The following is a 17,745-nucleotide window of genomic DNA, read 5'->3' on the forward strand; positions in this document are numbered from 1 at the left end:
GAAATTCAAAAAAATCATTAACTGGCTTTTGACTGAACTAAATTTGACCATCGACCGATTAACCGAACTAGATCATGTCGGTCGATTAATTCGATTTTAACTAAATTGTGAACACAGGTGACGTTATTTTTATAAATAAAAAAGTGATTTGAACGTATATAGTATTTATAAAAACGAGCTTATCAAATTTTTAGCAGGTGCGATTTCTTAATAGACAATGGATAATGCAATAATTATGTTTTTATTTTTTCTCCGCTCCAATCAACGGATAATTATGATTAAATTCAAAAGTATCAATCGAAATAATTATACTAAACTGAAACCGTTAAGATTAAAACTAAAACAATATAATAAGGAAACCTTTAAATTTGAATAAATAATAATAAATAATCAGTTAGACGTGCGTGAAACGGGAAACAGACATTGATGATTTGAGAGGAACAACTTACAAGTGGCAAATGAAAGAGAAATTGTTGGGCCACTTCCACTGTTTAGGTCCTATAAGAGCCCAAGAATCAGATCCCAAGGTCCAAGTTCCACTGTTTAAGCCTGGACCTTTTCTATTTAACTACTGTTATTTTTACTGTTTTAAGCAGTAAAACCTTTTTTAAAATTTATAATTACAATTACAACCATAATAAATATTAGAATAAGTATTATTAAAATCAATTATCCTAATACATTCAAACTTAAATTAACTCTCTCAAAAATTCCAAAAAAATCAACTTCTCATTATGTCATATCAAATGCAGAATAAATAACAACACCCGGATGCCAAATTTTCGTTTAGCTTCTTCCGTAAATGATAAAATATATTTTCATATATTTTCACCTAGATTCATTACCTGGGGTTGTAACAATACTAAACAAAATTATGGCTTTCTTTTTCGGTGTGTTCCTTGGAGTTTCCATTGGCATCGGGTTGATCATTGCTTTTGCTCGATATGGGAAAATTCGATCCACTCGTCGTACTGATCTGGTATTTCCATTCATATAAATCAAAATCCAGCTTTTTACGATTTCCTTCTTTCATTTCCTGACGTACATTTCATTTCTCTTGCTTTCATGCACGTAAAATTTTCCCCTTAAGTATTGGGGTATGAAGCAAATAAATGTGTTTTTCTGATGGTTAACAAACTACTGGGTTTTGGTGACACATTATGTTAGGCAAGGACGATCGCTGCATTTGCAAGGTTGACAGTGCAAGATTCAAGAAAAATCTTACCACGTCAGTTTTATCCACCTTGGGTTGTCTTTTCTCAGCGCCAGAAGTTGAGTTAGATCCATCATTATCAGATTATATATCTATCTCATGTTGTTACCATCGAGTCGCTACTAATATTAGTTTCTTCACAAATACAGTTAGGTTGGCTTAACGTCCAACTTGAAAAGATTTGGCCATCGGTTGACGAGGTAATTGTTTATTTTTTAACTACTAATGTTAGTTAGACTTCAGAATATATATATATATATATATCAAAGGAGAAGCATTTTTATACCTTTTGCCTATGATGGTATAGGCAGCATCAGAATTAATAAGAGCGAGTGTTGAGCCAATTCTTGAACAATATACACCGGCTATCTTATCATCTATGAAGTTTGACAAGTTGACTCTTGGTACGGTTGCACCACAATTTACAGGTACATTTTTGTTCTTTACAACTTTGTCTTCTGTTAATATTGAGAATATCTTATATAATAATAGTGTATCAGTGAATCGAATGACAATTTGCCAATATTCTTTAGGTATTTCCATCGTTGAGAGCGAAAGTGGTGCTGATGGAATCACAATGGAGATGGATATGCAGTGGGATGGTAACCCCAACATTGTGCTTAATATTAACACCAAACTCGGTGTTAGCCTGCCGGTGCAGGTAACCTTTACTTATTGTTCATGCTTAAAACTTCCTTTCTTGATTGTAATGTTAAATGTATTTGATAGAAACCTCTTCTTCTTGGTAAAAAATTAGCACATTTGCTTTATATGTGTATATTTGTAAGTGCTATTTGTATTAAAGCGGAGGGAATCTGTTTAATGATATTCATCCACCTTGCTAAAGTCCATCTGTTTTCGTGTTTAAAATTTGCTGGTAGCAATACATGGGCGTGCTTTCATTATCAGATATGTCTAGCTTACTGTATCCATAGCTTTCATGTTTATGTATTTTCCTTGACACCTCTTGGTTTATACTTGTTCATTTAGGTAAAAGATATTGGGTTCACTGGGGTTTTCAGGTTAATCTTCAAACCACTTGTTGCTCAGTTTCCTTGTTTTGGAGCTGTTGCCTATTCCTTGAGAGAGAAGGTAAATAGCAATAATCTTGTTAACATTACACTACATTACCAACTTGATTGACCATATATTTGTGCTCCTTCACAGCTTATGCAAAAAATAAAAGCTGAAAATATTATTTGCTGTAAAGAAATAACTCATCAATGCTAGAAATATGTATATTGATATCGTGAGTTCTTTATATGCTTCTTCCTACAGAGATATCTTGACTTTACACTAAAAGTTATTGGAGGTGATCTATCATCAATACCCGGGGTTTCTGATGCCATTGAGGTGTGGAGAAACCTTTTTCCCCATATTTTCTTGTTATTTCCCTATTATTTGTATATTGTGTTGATTAAGGCCTTCGAAATATAAATTGACTTGGAAAAATATGGAGGCAAATTAAACGAGTGCAAAGTTAGCAGTAGATTTTCCAAGATGGAAGTGAACAACCCTGTTTGTTAACAATACAACCCTGTTTGTTAACAATCATTTGTGAGCCAGAATTTCATGATAGTTTACATAGAGAAGTATTGCATTGAATTTTTCATGAGTTCTTGAACCACTGAGAGTATAAATTATGATAAAATGTGGTTCTGATGAACTGATTTTACAGTTCTGCACTGACAGGAAACAATCAGGAATGCTGTTGAAGATTCTATAACATGGCCTGTCAGGAATATTGTACCCATATTACCTGGGGATTACAGGTATGCTAAGCTGGTCAAGTTTCTTTCTACAATGAATATTATTCAAGAGTTTAAGCACCTATAATCAATAATGTTCTGTGATTGTCCTAGTGTAATGTTGTGACATGACAAAGCTGGAATCTGAGTTCCCAAAGAATACCCTATTTATGTTTACAGGAAAACTAAAATCTCAAGCGCTTATTTTCTTTTTGATTTTCCTAGTGATTAGCTCTTGTTTTTCTGTGATTATACTCTTAAGTCTTAACCCTTTACCAGTGGTCTGGAGCTGAAACCAGTTGGAACATTAGATGTGAAGCTTGTGCAAGCCAAGGAACTAACAAATAAGGACATCATTGGGAAATCTGATCCTTTTGCTGTCTTATTTATACGTCCACTTCCAGATAAAACGAAAAGGAGTAAAACCATTGTACAATACTTACCATCTGCAAATGATGTTTTAACTCTATAGTTATTCAGGATTGATGTTTTAACTCTATAGTTATTCAGGATAACCAGTTGAATCCAATTTGGAATGAGAACTTTGAGTTCATTGTAGAGGATGTGTCCACTCAACACTTGACCATAAAAGTCTTTGATGATGAAGGGGTTCAATGTGCTGAACTCATAGGCTGTGCTCAATTAGCATTAAAGGAGCTTGAACCCGGTAAAGTGAAGGATGTATGGCTGAAACTGGTCAAGGATTTACTAGTCCAGAGAGATAATAAATACAGGGGTCAGGTGGGGATCCCTTTTCCTTCTATTTACTTTTTTATGCTTGCAACACTTGCATGAACAAGATGAGCTCATTTTTCACAGTCAAAGAGACGAAACCATAGATGATATGTTAATCCAAAACGTGATCACACATTTCTAATCTAGAGACAATGCTTTTAAAGTTTGCCTTTTATCAATAGTAACTGGTATGAGTCTACAGATTTGAGGAAGTTAAAGGCAATTTTCATCCGCAGGGACATTGCCACCATGAATTGGAAGAATGATAGCTGTAGAATTTCCAGTTTTCTTGAAAGAAAACCATACATGCCACTGAAAAAACAAATTAATGTCATAAAGAAGAGAAAATGTGGTTTCAGTGTTTAATCCTTTAAAATAATTCTCGCTCATAACATTTCTCTCCTGCATCGGTTATGAAGTTTATCTTTTACAAAATCTTAAACAACTTCGATGTTGCAGTTCCTGATAATTTCATGATTTCTTTCCAATAGGTGCAGCTTGAGCTCCTTTACAACCCTTATGGCACAGATAGCACCTTTAAGAATCCATTTGACGCTGATTTCTCATTGACATCATTGGAGAAGGCCCTTAAATCTCCAAATAGTGTAAAGGAAGCTCTTGCTCCTGAAAAAGCGGGTCAAAAGAAAAGAGAGGTCATTGTTAGAGGAGTACTGTCAGTGTTAGTTATATCAGGTGAAAACTTGCCACCAGTTGATTTTAATGGAAAGGCAGACCCTTTTGTGGTCCTCACAATGAAGAAATCCGAGACAAAATCCAAGACAAGGGTGAGCTGCTTTTAGGTTTTCTTTTGTTTTTGGTCGGTGCCTTTTTGGCTTTCACATTCAAACATTTCCCTTTTCTCAGGTTGCTAATGAGACCTTGAACCCAGTTTGGAACCAAACCTTCGACTTTGTAGTGGAAGATGCATTACATGAAATGTTAATCATTGAAGTTTGGGACCACGACACTTTTAGGAAGGTAAACTCTCACTGTAGTTTCAGTTGCAACTTTTTCTCTTTTTTGTTCCCTTCTGGCTGGTAATTCCCCATCAATTTATGGCATCCTTGCTGAAATAGAATTCCACTAAATGCTCAAAAAACCAATACATCACCAAAAAAAAAAAAATTGTTTGACATGGTGTTGCTTCCCACATAAATAAAAAAGACTGTTCATCACCATTTGCAGAGGTGACAAAGTAGAGATCTGGATAGTTGCTGGAATTTAAGTTTCGTTGCTTTAATCAGGGTGTTTAAGCATTGCTAAAACAATGTTTCAGGAAAAAATTGGAAGAATCGTCATGACACTCACTAGGGTGTTATTAGAAGGGGAATTTCAAGACAATTTCACAATAGATGGTGCTAAATCAGGAAATCTTCATCTCCATTTAAAATGGAGCCCTCAGTTAGTATTCCGTGACCGTGATACTCAATGAAACATAAAATTCTTCAGACCAATATCCTTGGCATCTCCTCCCTGGCACTGATGAAGAGATAAATAAAATGCTTGCTAATTTTCAAGCTATGTAATCTAACATCGAGGAAATGGATATATGGATGTCAGCCTGTTGTTTTCTTCAGTGTAGATCGTCATGAATTTTCTTTTCTATTTAAGCTGCTAGAAATTTTGCTTAAAAACCAATCCGGTTATATTCGGGTCGATTTCTCTGTCATGTTACTTGGTAGCAACGACAGCATGACAATTGCACTGTTACCCATCGATGGCCCATTTCGAGGGTTTCGGCCCTCTTTTTGCTTGAACACTTTAAACCTTCTTATTCACAATAAATTAGGACTTGTTTGTATAAAGAAAATAATTTCAATTGATAAATTGAATAAAACCCATCTATTTTTAGTGTGTCAAGTAAATGACTAAGCTCATGTATTGTATCTGTTTTTGTATTATTGTGTTTAGGGTTGGTCCACTACCATCGGCGAAACCAGTAAATCACAAACAACAAATTGGATTGAAAGGACAGTCGTTTGTTGATAGCTAAGATATTGAATTGAAACTGGAATGCGTGTAGAAACAGTAGAAGGTTCTCGCATATGTTAATAGTGATTAGGATTTTGTGATAATTATGAGGTTTTTGCCCTTGATGAAACTAATTGAAGGTTTGGTCATATAATTATATGTATGGACTGGTAGTTGAGAGGCACTCTCAGGTTCTTTTCTCCCTTCACGCCACATGCAGTAAGCTTCGAATCTGAGCAGTATCCCTGAAAAATGGATCATACATCAAACCAAGACAATCAACAGTTATTTTCACTGCTAACGTCCCTTCAAAAAGCTTCTAAAGATCTGCAGAAAACCCCCATTTTTTCAACACATGAACCCCAATCCACCCTTGAACCTTTCTTACACCTTGAAAAGGATGCGAACCCCATACTTAGCAACGACCCTCATCTCTCCAAGCTCTCTCAGCTACTTTGCAACCTCAAAACCCTGCTTGAAAAGCTCCAAAAATATCAGGGCTATACCCTGCCTTCCATCCTCAGACGCCAAATCATCAACTACAAGATTTACCAAGTTGCTTATTCAATCGATACTGAAATCCAAGCCTATTTCGACCGACAAAGCGTTCAAAACCTTGTGGAAACACTTGAAGGTTCGGATGACGAGGATGAGAAAGTGAAGGTTTTGGCCGAGTTTGAGAAGCGTTTATCGCAAGGTTTTGATAGTTATTTTCAAGATTTAATTTTGAAAGCCAAAGTGTTCTCAATCCTTGAACTTTTACTTTGTGATTCATCATGCTCTATAAGAATTCAGGACCAGGTAGCACTAGTAATAGCTTCATTGATTAGATTCAATAAAGATGTTTTTGTGGGACTGGTGCTAATGGGTCCAACTGTTCGAGCTTTAATATCAATGCCATCTTGTTGTTCGATTCGAGTTCTTTCTTTGCTAATCAAGTTCATTAGAATCCCTTTGGTTGATGAATTAGAAGCACACAAAGAAATCCCTAGAATTATAAGCCTTTTAAGCTCGGAAAATGTGTCGATTCAAGTTGGAGCCTTAGATTGCATACTTGGAATCGCGTATTATGGGAGAAGAGAAGCCATTGAAGCAATGCTCGAAGCAGGGTTGGTTGAGAAGCTGGTGAAGTTGCAGAGATTAGAAAAGCAATCGAATGATGATGAAAATGGAACAAACAATGGAGGTGGTTCAAAATCAGACCCAAAAATGGAATGCGATGAAGAGGGTTATGTTGGCAACTGCCCATTTGAAGGTTGTGTTGCAAGATTTGCTGTGCAATTAGAAGCAGGAGAAATGTTAAGTAAAAAGGAGAAGATAGAATTCAAGCTAGAAATTTTGAGGAGGGTCAGAGAAGCCTCTATTTCTGAGGCAGAGACTGCTACCATTGTTGCAGAGGTACTATGGGGTTCCTCCCCTTGAAATTAGATTTGAGGCGTAGGTGTTTTTGTTTAGTTCAACAGATCTGAGGCTTAGTTAGAGCTCCTGCTTAGTGATTTGTATTCATGTATTTTAGTTGCAATGATCGTTTCAGGATATATGAAACATCGGCAAAATAGTTTTCGCCAGGAAAGTCAAGCATGGAATACTTCCACATTGTGAAGATAAAAGGAATCTCATCTTACAATTGATTCTTTTGTTGGAAACCAGTCATTCCGAATTATATGGTTAAGTGTTACAGATTCAGCTCGACGTCTTAAAAGGCAGATAACTTTCGCTTGCCTTTAACGTATTTTAAGCAACAACAATATTCTTGCCAACAACTTATACCAAATCGAGAAAGATTCTGCCAACTAATATATTCGAAGAGGCATTGCCAAAATTACCAAAGAATCAAAACTATAAAGGCTTTTTTTTTTCTCTTTTTGTTCTTTATTTCAAGTTTTGCAGAATTCTCCTGAGAATCATAAGAAGTTATTCATAAACCGAAGGTGAAACTGATTTCAACTAAAAACTTAAACATAAATATTTTGCCACTTCTCTTGTAGTTCAGTTGAGTAAAAAAAGGAGGATTGTAACTTCGAATGCGTAAGCAACTTCACTAAAAACCGAAGGCTAGAAGAGGCAAGGAGAACAAAAAAAAGAGAAATGACAAAAATATTTCTAACATCAACAGTCAATAACCGGTAGGAATTTCCTCCCTGAATGAATTTAGTCGGTCAAAGATCAGGCAGTGCCTTCCTTTCATCCCTCCACCTTACTTCTCACCCATCCCATTTTTACTGAAAAAACATTAGACATTCATCAGAAATTACCAAGCGTCCTGTTGGAATCAACAAAAAGCCGTAAGCTGGAGCATGGTTGGAAGCAACCACATGCGCAGTACCATATTTAAGGTGGTGATGCATAGATGAAATCCTGAAGGAGCAAAGTCATACAGAAGAGATTAGGAGAAAAGAATTGAAGCAAAGATTATAATACAATGGTGCTAGAACCGTATATTAGGAAAATATCAAACAAGTCTGATTTCCAGAAATTTCACAATGTTCTCTACCCTAATTTAGACAGACACCCTTAGTCCGTAACTTGAATCGGCTCATTCTAACTTCCAACTACACCATACCCCTAACCTCAACAAGACAATAAAAAACAAGAAGAGATTCAAGCTCATTTTCGCTTTTTAGCCGGTGGCTGAAGCTCTTCCTCTTCATCCTCGTCTTCCTCTTCTTCTTCTTCCTCCTCTTCCTCACCATCATCGTCGTCATCGTCGTCATCATCCTCGTCGTCGTCATCCTCGTCTCCACTGGCACCATCCCCATTGGCCTCGGGTTCATCTTCTGGATCTCCTCCATCTTCACCAGATGCATCCTCCTCATCTGCATCTTCATCTTGATCATCTCCTGCTTCATCTTTCTCATCCTCATCCTCATCATCCTCAGTGTCACAGGCATCCTTGTTCTCAGGACTAGGTTTTCTCACTGCATGAAGCTGAGCAAGCGGAAACCTGAAAAAGCAAATAGACCAATTTTCCCAATCCACGTATAAAAGAACAAGTTAAGAAAGATGAAAAAGACTGCAACTAACCCTGTATATGCTTCAGGCTCTTTGATATGGCTATCAATTCCATCAGGCAGACTTCCCATCTGGGAAAACAACAAACACTTGCTGAGAAGAAAAACAGAGTTCTTCCAAGTGCAGTTCGTGAGTATAGTGTAACAGGCAAGCAGATTGTCACATCAAAGGACACCACTTCAGGAACAGGAAAATGAAATTTCCCATTGCCATATGAATCACAAATAATATACTTTTAAACCAAATGACAAACAGACAAGCATTCTTGCACCAAAACACATAAAAAAGAAAAAACAACAGGACAAACAACACAACGAAATTGTTCTTAATCTTAAAAGGTAATCGCTTGCTCTTGATGTCATTATCACTCCATATCAAATGAACCAATGCTTTCAAAGTCACAGTGTCTTCTATAATCTTTTCCTCAACAAAATCCTAACCAAATTCTTCCTTAACATCCTACCATATTATATGAGAATTAAACCTATTAGGCAAATGAACAAAATCCCCAGTCTCAAACAAGATTCCAAACAAAAGCAGCATTGAAGCTGAAAATTGCAAATTTCTAGATTCTAGAACAATGAAATCAAATTATCATAGAAAATTTGTCAATTTCGCAATAAATTCAAGGGGGAACCCTTATAAAGCATTAAAGCAACCACCACTCAAAACTACTGACCCAGAAAATTAAATTGCAACTTAAAAAATGAAGGTAAATAGAATAGCAAAAACAAAAGAAAAAATTATACCATCATGAGTAACCAAGCGACAGATTTTGTAGCAATAATGGCGGACTCCACAACCATAGTTTGCAGTGCAAAGCCCAATAAACTGTCCGAGAAGTAGAACCCATCGTTTCGGGTCAGGCTTTCCATTTGCGTGACCTTTGACATGTCGTAGACTGAGAGAAGTTTACACTACAAAAAAAGCAACCCCAATTGAAGAGAGAAAGTTAAGAGATTGAATTATGCTTTTCGAATTTGGGGGGTTTATGTTAGGGTTTTGGAGATATTATTATTATCCACATGGTTCTAGAAAGAGTGCTTGATGTCAAAGATAAAGAGACCGTGGGTCTCGAAGTTATGCATAACAGCTAAAACTGAGACCGTCCGATTTCTTTGATTTGTCTTTTATCCATGGACACAATCATAATAATATGTGATTTGGATCAAGCGTGATTGCCGTTGACTTTGCTAACGTGATTTATTACATTTTCTTCCCTAATTTTTTTCTTCTGTCGGTTAAACTTTGGGTAACCCAACAAATGAGCTTGTTAAATTAATTTTCACATTTATCAAACATTAATTTTGAATCTAAAAGATTTTTAATTTAATATTTTTTTCAAAAAATTTTATCTTGGTCACGACCAATGTGTATGATGAATTGTAACAAAAGAAGATACCATTTTAGAATGAGAAAAACAATTTCATATAAGAACTATAGCTGTCTATCAGGTTTTAGTTACAGCACTAAATAACCTAAGTATACATTGGTTTGAAATATTAGCCCTAGGGTTGGGGTTTGGGTTGATCCAAGGCTGCAACTTGAGTAGAAATGGTACTTGTGGATCCATTCTCAATGCGTTGAGGTTGGGGCACAACATCCCATTCACCTTCAGACTCAAGTGGTTCAAACACGTAAACGCTGCCATCAGTTAGGCCTATGGCAAACTGGTTGGGTTCTTGGGGATGTGCAGCAACCACAAGCGGATAAACAGTTGAGCTGCAATGGATGAATAGAACACATTTGTTAACATGGAAGCATGTTTTTATGGTTGAAGATCTTCACGAAAGACATGATTTTAGGACATCATTTGAAAACTTGTTAACTGGCTTATCATTGCCATGGGAACAATAATATGTTTGTCATGGCTGCATGTGCTTCAGATTCTCTGTGAATCAAGGCCAATGACAAGCACATCTAGGGAGATATATTAATTGACAAAACCAGTCATTGTTAAGTACCTGGCATTGGATGGGAGATAAGCGGCGGGATTTATCTGGCGTTGTAATTGAAGATTTGAGGCACCAAATATGCGCACTGTTCCATCCACGAAACTGGTGTACACTAACTGGCTATCACATGAAAATGTTGCATGGGAGATTGATGCTGATGCTTCTCCTATAGCCAACTGAAAAGACACATGGCATTCGGTTTTACTGCAATTTCTTTCTTTATTTATTTTTAGCTAACAAACTACTCCATTTGCATATATAGACATACCTGCTTTATACACTCCATTTTCCTCATGTCATATATGGCAAGTTGAGTTTCGTTTACAGCGAGCAACTGTGTCTGATCCTGGTGAAACTGTATCTGGGTGTCTGACCTTGCTGTAGGTGTCCTTCCTGCTGGAGATTGCAAATAGCATCCATTCTTCCTTTCCCAATTATTCAAGTCCCACACAATGATCTGTGTAAATAAGTGCATATCTTATATCAAGCTATAGTAAAACCTAGTAAGGCATCTAGCTAGAAGTTTCTGTATATATGCATTTTAAGGGGAAAAAACTCTACCTGGGCATCAGCTCCAGAAGAAACAAGTATATTCAACAGAGGGGAAAAGGCAAGACCAGTAATTCTCTTAGAGTGACCCCTAAGCTTGCTCTTGACCTCATCTAGACGAACATTGTAGATGTAAACTGTGGAATCCTCCATGCCAATAGCGATTATATTGTTATCTTGAGGATGAAAAGCAAGATTTGTAGCCACAGGGGGTGGAGACATGAAAGTTACCATTTTCTGTAGTTATCCAACAAAAATACAAAGCGGTTAACAGAAACACAATACTTTGGGATAACGCTTTTTGTGTTGTATGAGAATTTTTTATGCTTCAAACTATACAATTCTTTAAAACCATAGAAGATTATCATCTTTCCTGAAACAATACCTTCAAAAACTTGGAACAAACTTAAGCTCTCCTTAACCCAAAATTTTACCTAAACCATTGTAGGTAATTGGTACCAGGATTCGAAAAATTACCTTAAATGTCATCATGTTGAACAATGTAATTTTGCCTCCTGATGCAGACATGACATAGGAGTCGTTCTTGGACAATGCAAAACATGGCACAGTTTCAACAGGGTTACCCTCAATCAGATGATTGGTCATTAATATGCCTGATGCTGGTTGCATTAGTTGAGGGGCAGCCTTTGTTGTGGCCTAGACCACAAAAAGTTCAATAGAATATAACCAATTCATATGTTAGCACTTTCCTGTTCATTAGGCTCTTCAGTTTAGCAGATTCGTATGACAGAGAGGAGATTGCTTTACCTTCCCACTCAAATTGAGGTCATTTTGCGGCCACTTCCACAGTAAATGAATAGCATTAAATGCTAATGCCAAAATGGCATTACCTGTATAAGTATAAACCAACCTTCCGATCTGAAGCAATTAACAAAAAGAAGCCTATGAGAAAATTATGGCTACTACAAGGAAACAAACAGTTCATTAATTTCTGAGGAAAATAACAAGGCATTAATTCTGATGGTTGACTCCACCAGTGATTCAGGTATGACATCCAATACTTTCAAATATTGTCCCAAGAAATATCAATAAAATCAGTAAAAGTGAAAAGAAAAAGAACTGAATCAATAGTCGATCAGTATAAACTAAATAATTTAAAGTGATAAAACTTTGATCCGGCGAAAATCATACCTTATCTGCTTCGAAATGAGCTGAGAGTTTGAGTGAACGAAATTGAGCAGATGTGCTAATCTCAGTGACCTTGGCTGCTTTTACTGGGTTTACTTCTTCAGTTGATTTCGGTTTTGTATCCTCCGGCTTTCTTGAGTCACCATTCTAGCAAATGCACCAATAATATTAGTTTTAAAATTATATTGAATATACTTGAATGGACCTAGATTCATTCATGTGAAAGTTGAGATGAGAGAAGGAAAGAAGAAAGAGAAACAATACCAAAAGAAAAAGTCAAGAAGAGGATTTAAAGGCTGAAGGTCATATGCTAGCAAAATTGCGTAAGGTTGAGAAGGAAATGAACCTCAGGTTAATCCTTTTGGTAAAACATTTTCCATGGACTAAAATACACGCTAAGGAAAGAATTTGAGAATCAGTTAATTACCTTAACTGGAGCATTAGATGGAGCTGGTCTTGGAGCAATATGGGAATGAGTTTCATATGTACGCATTAATCGAAGACCATCAACTGTTGCCAAAATCTTTATTTTATTATCATTTGCAGAAACAGCCAACAAGGAGCCCTCCTTGTTGAAGCGGATACGAGGACTTGCCTTAAAATCAGAAAAAGTAAATCAGAAAACTGAACCATGAATCATATGGTGCAATATATATGCTTTTCATTCAAGCATTTATACACTACCTACATAAAAGAAAAAGAAAAATGAACTAACCGGTAATCCTCCCTCGGCATCAACAGTCATTAAAAGAATGCAATTTTCCATGTCCCAGAATTTAATTGAATAATCATCACCAACTGCCAAGAAACGATTCTTGGCAGTATCAAACTGAACAATTCCCAAAGAACGTTTGTGAAATCCTTGGTAGGTTCTCTTAACAGTACCTTCATTTTCATTCCATTCGACCATGTGTGACTCCCCTTCTTTCGTGGTTCCACATGAGAATAACCTACACAGAGTTCAAAGGGGAACCCAAGTTTTCTTTTTGCTCATAAGACAGAAAATGATTAAAAAGCCATTTGTGAAAATATATGAGTTCCTATAGACATACCTTTTTCCATCAGCACTATAGGCCATTGCAGCACAGGAGCAACCAGGAGCATAATAATTGACCTTGGATCCCATCGTGTCATATAACCAGGCCTTTATCTTGCCATCCACTGATGTTGAAAAGAAAAACTGAAGAACAAAATCATAAGCCACACCATTCAAATTAAGGAAAAATGAATCAGCAAAATCTGCGTATCAAGCAGAGTCCTTACATGGACATTTTCTTTGTTATGAGGACAGACAGAATGTACAGAAGCCTCATGACCTTCAAATGTGTACATATTAGCGCCAGTATCTACGTCCCACACCTAAACTCAAGAAATCAGTGTAGAAGATCTATTTTTCTTCATATCAATGAATAAATAACTATTCAATCATAACTAACCTTGATGGTCTCACACCTAAACTCAAGCAATCAGTGTAGAAGATCTATTTTTCTTCATATCAATAAAGAAATAACTATTCAATCATAACTAACCTTGATGGTCTTGTCATCACCACAAGTAATAACCGCAAGTTGCTTATAGGGGTTACAGAATGCTAGATCATTTACAGCACCAATATGCGAGTCAATCTAGAAATTTAAAGTAATATTTTATTAGGGAAAAAAATACTGATAAACTTCGATAAATTGTAGGAAAAAGATACAAGAACACACCTCCAAATGTTGTCGAATATCATTCCCTTCAAAATAACTGTACAGCTGCAGCATATGTTTAGAATATGCAACTCCTGCTTGGAAAGAAAGCAACGTACAGTTTATGAAAAAAGTAATTGGTAGGAAAGATGGATAGCATAATTTGTCTTTCCATAGGTGTGCTTGGTAGGAAAGATGGAAAAATGGAAAAAAAAAAAAAGAAAGTATTTTTCTTTCCCTCCATTGCTTGGTAGAGTTGAAAAATGAAAAGAAAGAAAATTAACCATTTGAAAAATGCATAATTTTGAACTAACATAAACATCTTTCTCATTTTCTCTCCTCTCATCTTTCCAATTTGGAAGGATTGATATTTATTCATTAGGATGGGAAATATTCATCTCTCCTATTTTCTTTCCTCTCACTCCTCTTTCCAACCAACTACACTCAAAATTTATTTTCTTTCCACTTTTCAACTACCCCCTCCTATCCTTCCACTTTTTCACCCAACCAAGCACACCCTAAGGTAATGTCATATGTTCAATCTCACCAAACAAAGAACCATCAGGGCTCCATAATATACGCCTTACTGAGACAAATGGATCTTTGATCAAAGCTGCCTGCATGGCAAAAATCATTTTTGAATTGAGTTCATCTTGGAAAAAAAAAAGAAAGGAAACAGCTATAATCTTGTTAGATTCTTTTACTAATTTTCAAATGAAACATACATACCTTTAATGTCATAGAACTTGCTCCAATATTCCACACCTGAAAGTTTCTCGAAACTAACTTCTCTCTAGAACTAACTTCCCACAAACTTATCTCCCCAATGTTTGTTCCAGCTGATATAACATCATATAAGGAAACACTAATCACAATGAAGCCAACCAAGCAAAAGAATTATCTGAAATAGTGATCATCAAAGTAAAACTAACAGAGAAGGAGAGTTTGTTGAATAGGATGGAAGTCCATGCTTGTGGTAAGGGATCCTTGGTTCAACGTGCGTGCAACAGTCCTCGGCAATTCTTCAGTCATGTTAAATTGCAAACCATTCTGAGAGGAATTAATACCTGGTGGCATTATCTGGCGAACATGAACAAAAGTTCGAATATAAGTAGGTTATATCTGAACAAAGTGTAATAATGCACTTAGAGCTTAATTCACTCACCCTGTCAGGAACTGCACTAACCCTTGGCTTTGACATATCAGAATCAACAAGACCCTTTGACACTGCAGCTAGACCGCCCCAATAGAACAGATGTGGAAATCAAAAATCAACCGTACAGCCTTTAGCTTGAAAATATTTCTGAATCCTTACCGAGATTTGACGGGCCACCTAGGCTACCTCCTACAGAAACTAGTGGGTGATTCATGCTTAAAGGAGCTGTTAGCCATGCACTTAAAGGAGCTTGAACTGATGTTGATGCAGGTTGGAACGGCTAACAGAGGACAAAGAGTAGGAAAATCTTCAAATATTTTGTGAAAATCAGCAAAAGATGCGCAGAAAGCCAAGTCAAGCCAGTTGCTTATGCTTACCCCATTTGCACACATTGGAATGAAGCCTTCTGTTCTTTGTGCAGAAACCATAAGCTGATTGCTTGTGGCTAGTTGTGTGTATGGATCAGTAGAATTTCTACAATTGTGGTCCACCATAAGAGTTCTTATATCAGGGTTTTGCCTAGGATTTGCACAAAGGGAATGTTGCCAATTTAAGCTGTCAGATGACAACCAAAATTAGTTCACCTTTTATTAATGAACAACATTTCTAGAAATCCAAAAAAAAAATCAATATCTGGATACCAAGTGCTGCTGTCAGAATCCTCAGCTCAGCTCAACAGTAATTGTGATTCCATCAAAAAGAGAACAGTCTTTCATTTTGATCTTCAAAGAGAAATTTACCTTTGATTAATGAGCATCCGTAACCTTGAAGTTTTAATGTTAGGGAACTGCAACTTGTCACAAAAAAGAGGATTTGCCTCAATCAGCTTCTTGAGCTCGCCCAACATAATTGTTCTTGCTGTCTTTGCATCTCTATAAGTTGATAATTGCTCATTCTCCCTGCAGAAACTAAGAAATTTGTTAAAGTACGCCTAATGGCAATATTCTTTGTGTTTTAACCAACAAGAATCATCGAAACTTGAAAAACTTCAACAGATCATATACCTAAAATTATCTAATGTTAGGAGCTGAGTGATTTCCCTGAACAAGTCCTCGTTAAAAGAGGAGAAAACTTTAAGATCCTTGGCAAGAATTTCGACAGCCATGGTCCTATCATGCCTGATCAATGTAAATATCATTAAAGCATAGAAATGATAATTCAATGAAACTGGCAGCAGAGAAGATAATCAAACTGTAAAATTTATTAAAAAAATCAAGAAGACTATTAATTTTACTTGTCTAAGGCCTCAAGGTATTTTTGCTTGCGGATTTCGAAAAATATCTTCATGGAATAACGATTATCGTCGACTCTAGTGAACCCAGAAAGGTACCGCTCAACCTCCTCCCATTTTCCGCCGAGGATCAGGTCCTCAAAGTACTTCATGCTGAAAAACAGACCTGATTCCTTCTGGAGGCTGTTCAAAACATTGAACAAAGGCATATTAAAGCAAACTAAACAAGTCCTAAAGTCAAATGGAATGTGAAAAAAAGTAAATATTTATAGTAACGCATTAGGTGTTTGGGTTGAAATTTTACATGTGAACAGTTTCCTTGAACTTTTCTTCATCGAGAAACTGCAGGATCAGGAAGATTAGGTCTCTGCTAAGCGAAGTCGTCATTGGAACTAAACCTTCTTTTATCTCTACAACGTCCAAACCAACCTCAGTTAATTAAAATTAAAAAGAAGATGAGAGATTCTCACATAGGACAACTTTTTTAAAAAAAAAGAGACAAACCGACAACAGTACCGCTTCTTTTCCGTTTTATTTATTTATTGTTTTACAAGATATTATCTGTCATGAATCATGAAGCAAGGAATTCAAAGTTTGAATTTTTACTCTCAAATTCTGGGTTAAAAACTTGATAGGGACCAAGAAACAAACACCAAACGGTGATGGCGCTTTCAGATGAAACCAAAACATCAAAACTCATTTGTAAAACACAACCAAGAATTCGAGAACCAAAGGTAGTAGATTCAAACTTATAAGGAATTCTCAGAGGACAAAAAAAAAATAATTTTTTTTTAATTTGAAAATATTACAAACCCAAATTCGAAAAAAAAATTATGGGTTTTTCGTCACCAATCTAAAACAGTAAAGTAACTTTAGTGTGTTGAAATTCAAGATGCTATAAAGTAGAATGTATAGAAAAGAGTATGTGAACACAACTTCATGAGGAGAAAAAACAACTAAAGTTGGGAAAAAAAATGATGAACAAAGAGCTTACTCGCATCAGCAGAGAGAAACTGAAAATAACAGAGCAAAATCAGAAAAACAAAGAACTGGAGCTTTCTCTCCTTGATCTTCTCTTTTTCCAAGGGATGCCGCTTCTTGGGTTTCTTTTCTAAAAGGACTAAGGCGTAAGGGGATTATATGGGGGGGCAGCACTTCCGAGGATAAGTACTTTGACTTATCATGATAAGCGAATTTCCCGTGATAAGCACATTTTGTTCACAGGTGCTGAAATGTGGGTCCCTCTGACAAAAGCTCAGCCAACAGCTGTCTTAACTTTGTTAAAAGATGACAACAAGCAGTGGAGTTGTAATTTCCATCTCATTTCTGAGTAAGTGA

At 36.3% G+C, this 17,745-nt stretch overlaps 3 protein-coding genes across 5 annotated transcripts; 1 reads left to right on the forward strand and 2 right to left on the reverse strand.

Moving 5' to 3' along the window:
* Positions 1-874: 874 nt before the first annotated feature.
* On the forward strand, positions 875-5,435 carry LOC105768995 (synaptotagmin-4). 3 transcript variants are annotated; one of them, XM_052629958.1, is made up of 13 exons: positions 875-979; positions 1,168-1,276; positions 1,346-1,413; positions 1,521-1,641; positions 1,747-1,874; positions 2,204-2,305; positions 2,492-2,566; positions 2,906-2,985; positions 3,241-3,391; positions 3,472-3,702; positions 4,188-4,481; positions 4,561-4,674; positions 4,973-5,435. In XM_052629958.1, exons 1-13 carry the CDS (start codon positions 875-877, stop codon positions 5,126-5,128), a joined length of 1,734 nt encoding a protein of 577 aa, XP_052485918.1. In that variant the 3' UTR covers positions 5,129-5,435. The 3 variants fall into 3 exon arrangements, with proteins under 3 accessions (XP_052485918.1, XP_052485919.1, XP_052485920.1); XM_052629959.1 differs by having other exon boundaries at positions 1,367-1,413; XM_052629960.1 differs by lacking the exon at positions 1,346-1,413 and having other exon boundaries at positions 1,168-1,251.
* Positions 5,436-8,079: 2,644 nt separating this feature from the next.
* Positions 8,080-9,715, reverse strand: LOC105768997 (uncharacterized). The gene is made up of 3 exons (XM_012589330.2): positions 9,429-9,715; positions 8,692-8,750; positions 8,080-8,611 (listed from the first exon to the last, which is right to left on the reverse strand). Exons 1-3 carry the CDS (start codon positions 9,570-9,572, stop codon positions 8,275-8,277), a joined length of 540 nt encoding a protein of 179 aa, XP_012444784.1. The 5' UTR covers positions 9,573-9,715; the 3' UTR covers positions 8,080-8,274.
* Positions 9,716-10,083: 368 nt separating this feature from the next.
* Positions 10,084-17,514, reverse strand: LOC105768994 (topless-related protein 1). The gene is made up of 24 exons (XM_012589325.2): positions 17,402-17,514; positions 16,712-16,817; positions 16,411-16,590; positions 16,181-16,294; positions 15,917-16,075; positions 15,554-15,731; positions 15,336-15,456; positions 15,186-15,253; positions 14,953-15,100; positions 14,750-14,859; positions 14,568-14,637; positions 14,042-14,115; positions 13,862-13,957; positions 13,596-13,691; positions 13,385-13,512; positions 13,048-13,282; positions 12,760-12,927; positions 12,336-12,479; positions 11,952-12,062; positions 11,661-11,840; positions 11,196-11,420; positions 10,903-11,091; positions 10,644-10,810; positions 10,084-10,401 (listed from the first exon to the last, which is right to left on the reverse strand). The coding sequence occupies exons 2-24, from the start codon at positions 16,792-16,794 to the stop codon at positions 10,188-10,190; spliced, it is 3,258 nt and encodes a 1,085-aa protein (XP_012444779.2). The 5' UTR covers positions 16,795-16,817; positions 17,402-17,514; the 3' UTR covers positions 10,084-10,187.
* Positions 17,515-17,745: the final 231 nt, after the last annotated feature.

The sequence above is a fragment of the Gossypium raimondii genome, chromosome 5, assembly GCF_025698545.1.
Source record: "Gossypium raimondii isolate GPD5lz chromosome 5, ASM2569854v1, whole genome shotgun sequence".
NCBI lineage: Eukaryota > Viridiplantae > Streptophyta > Magnoliopsida > Malvales > Malvaceae > Gossypium > Gossypium raimondii.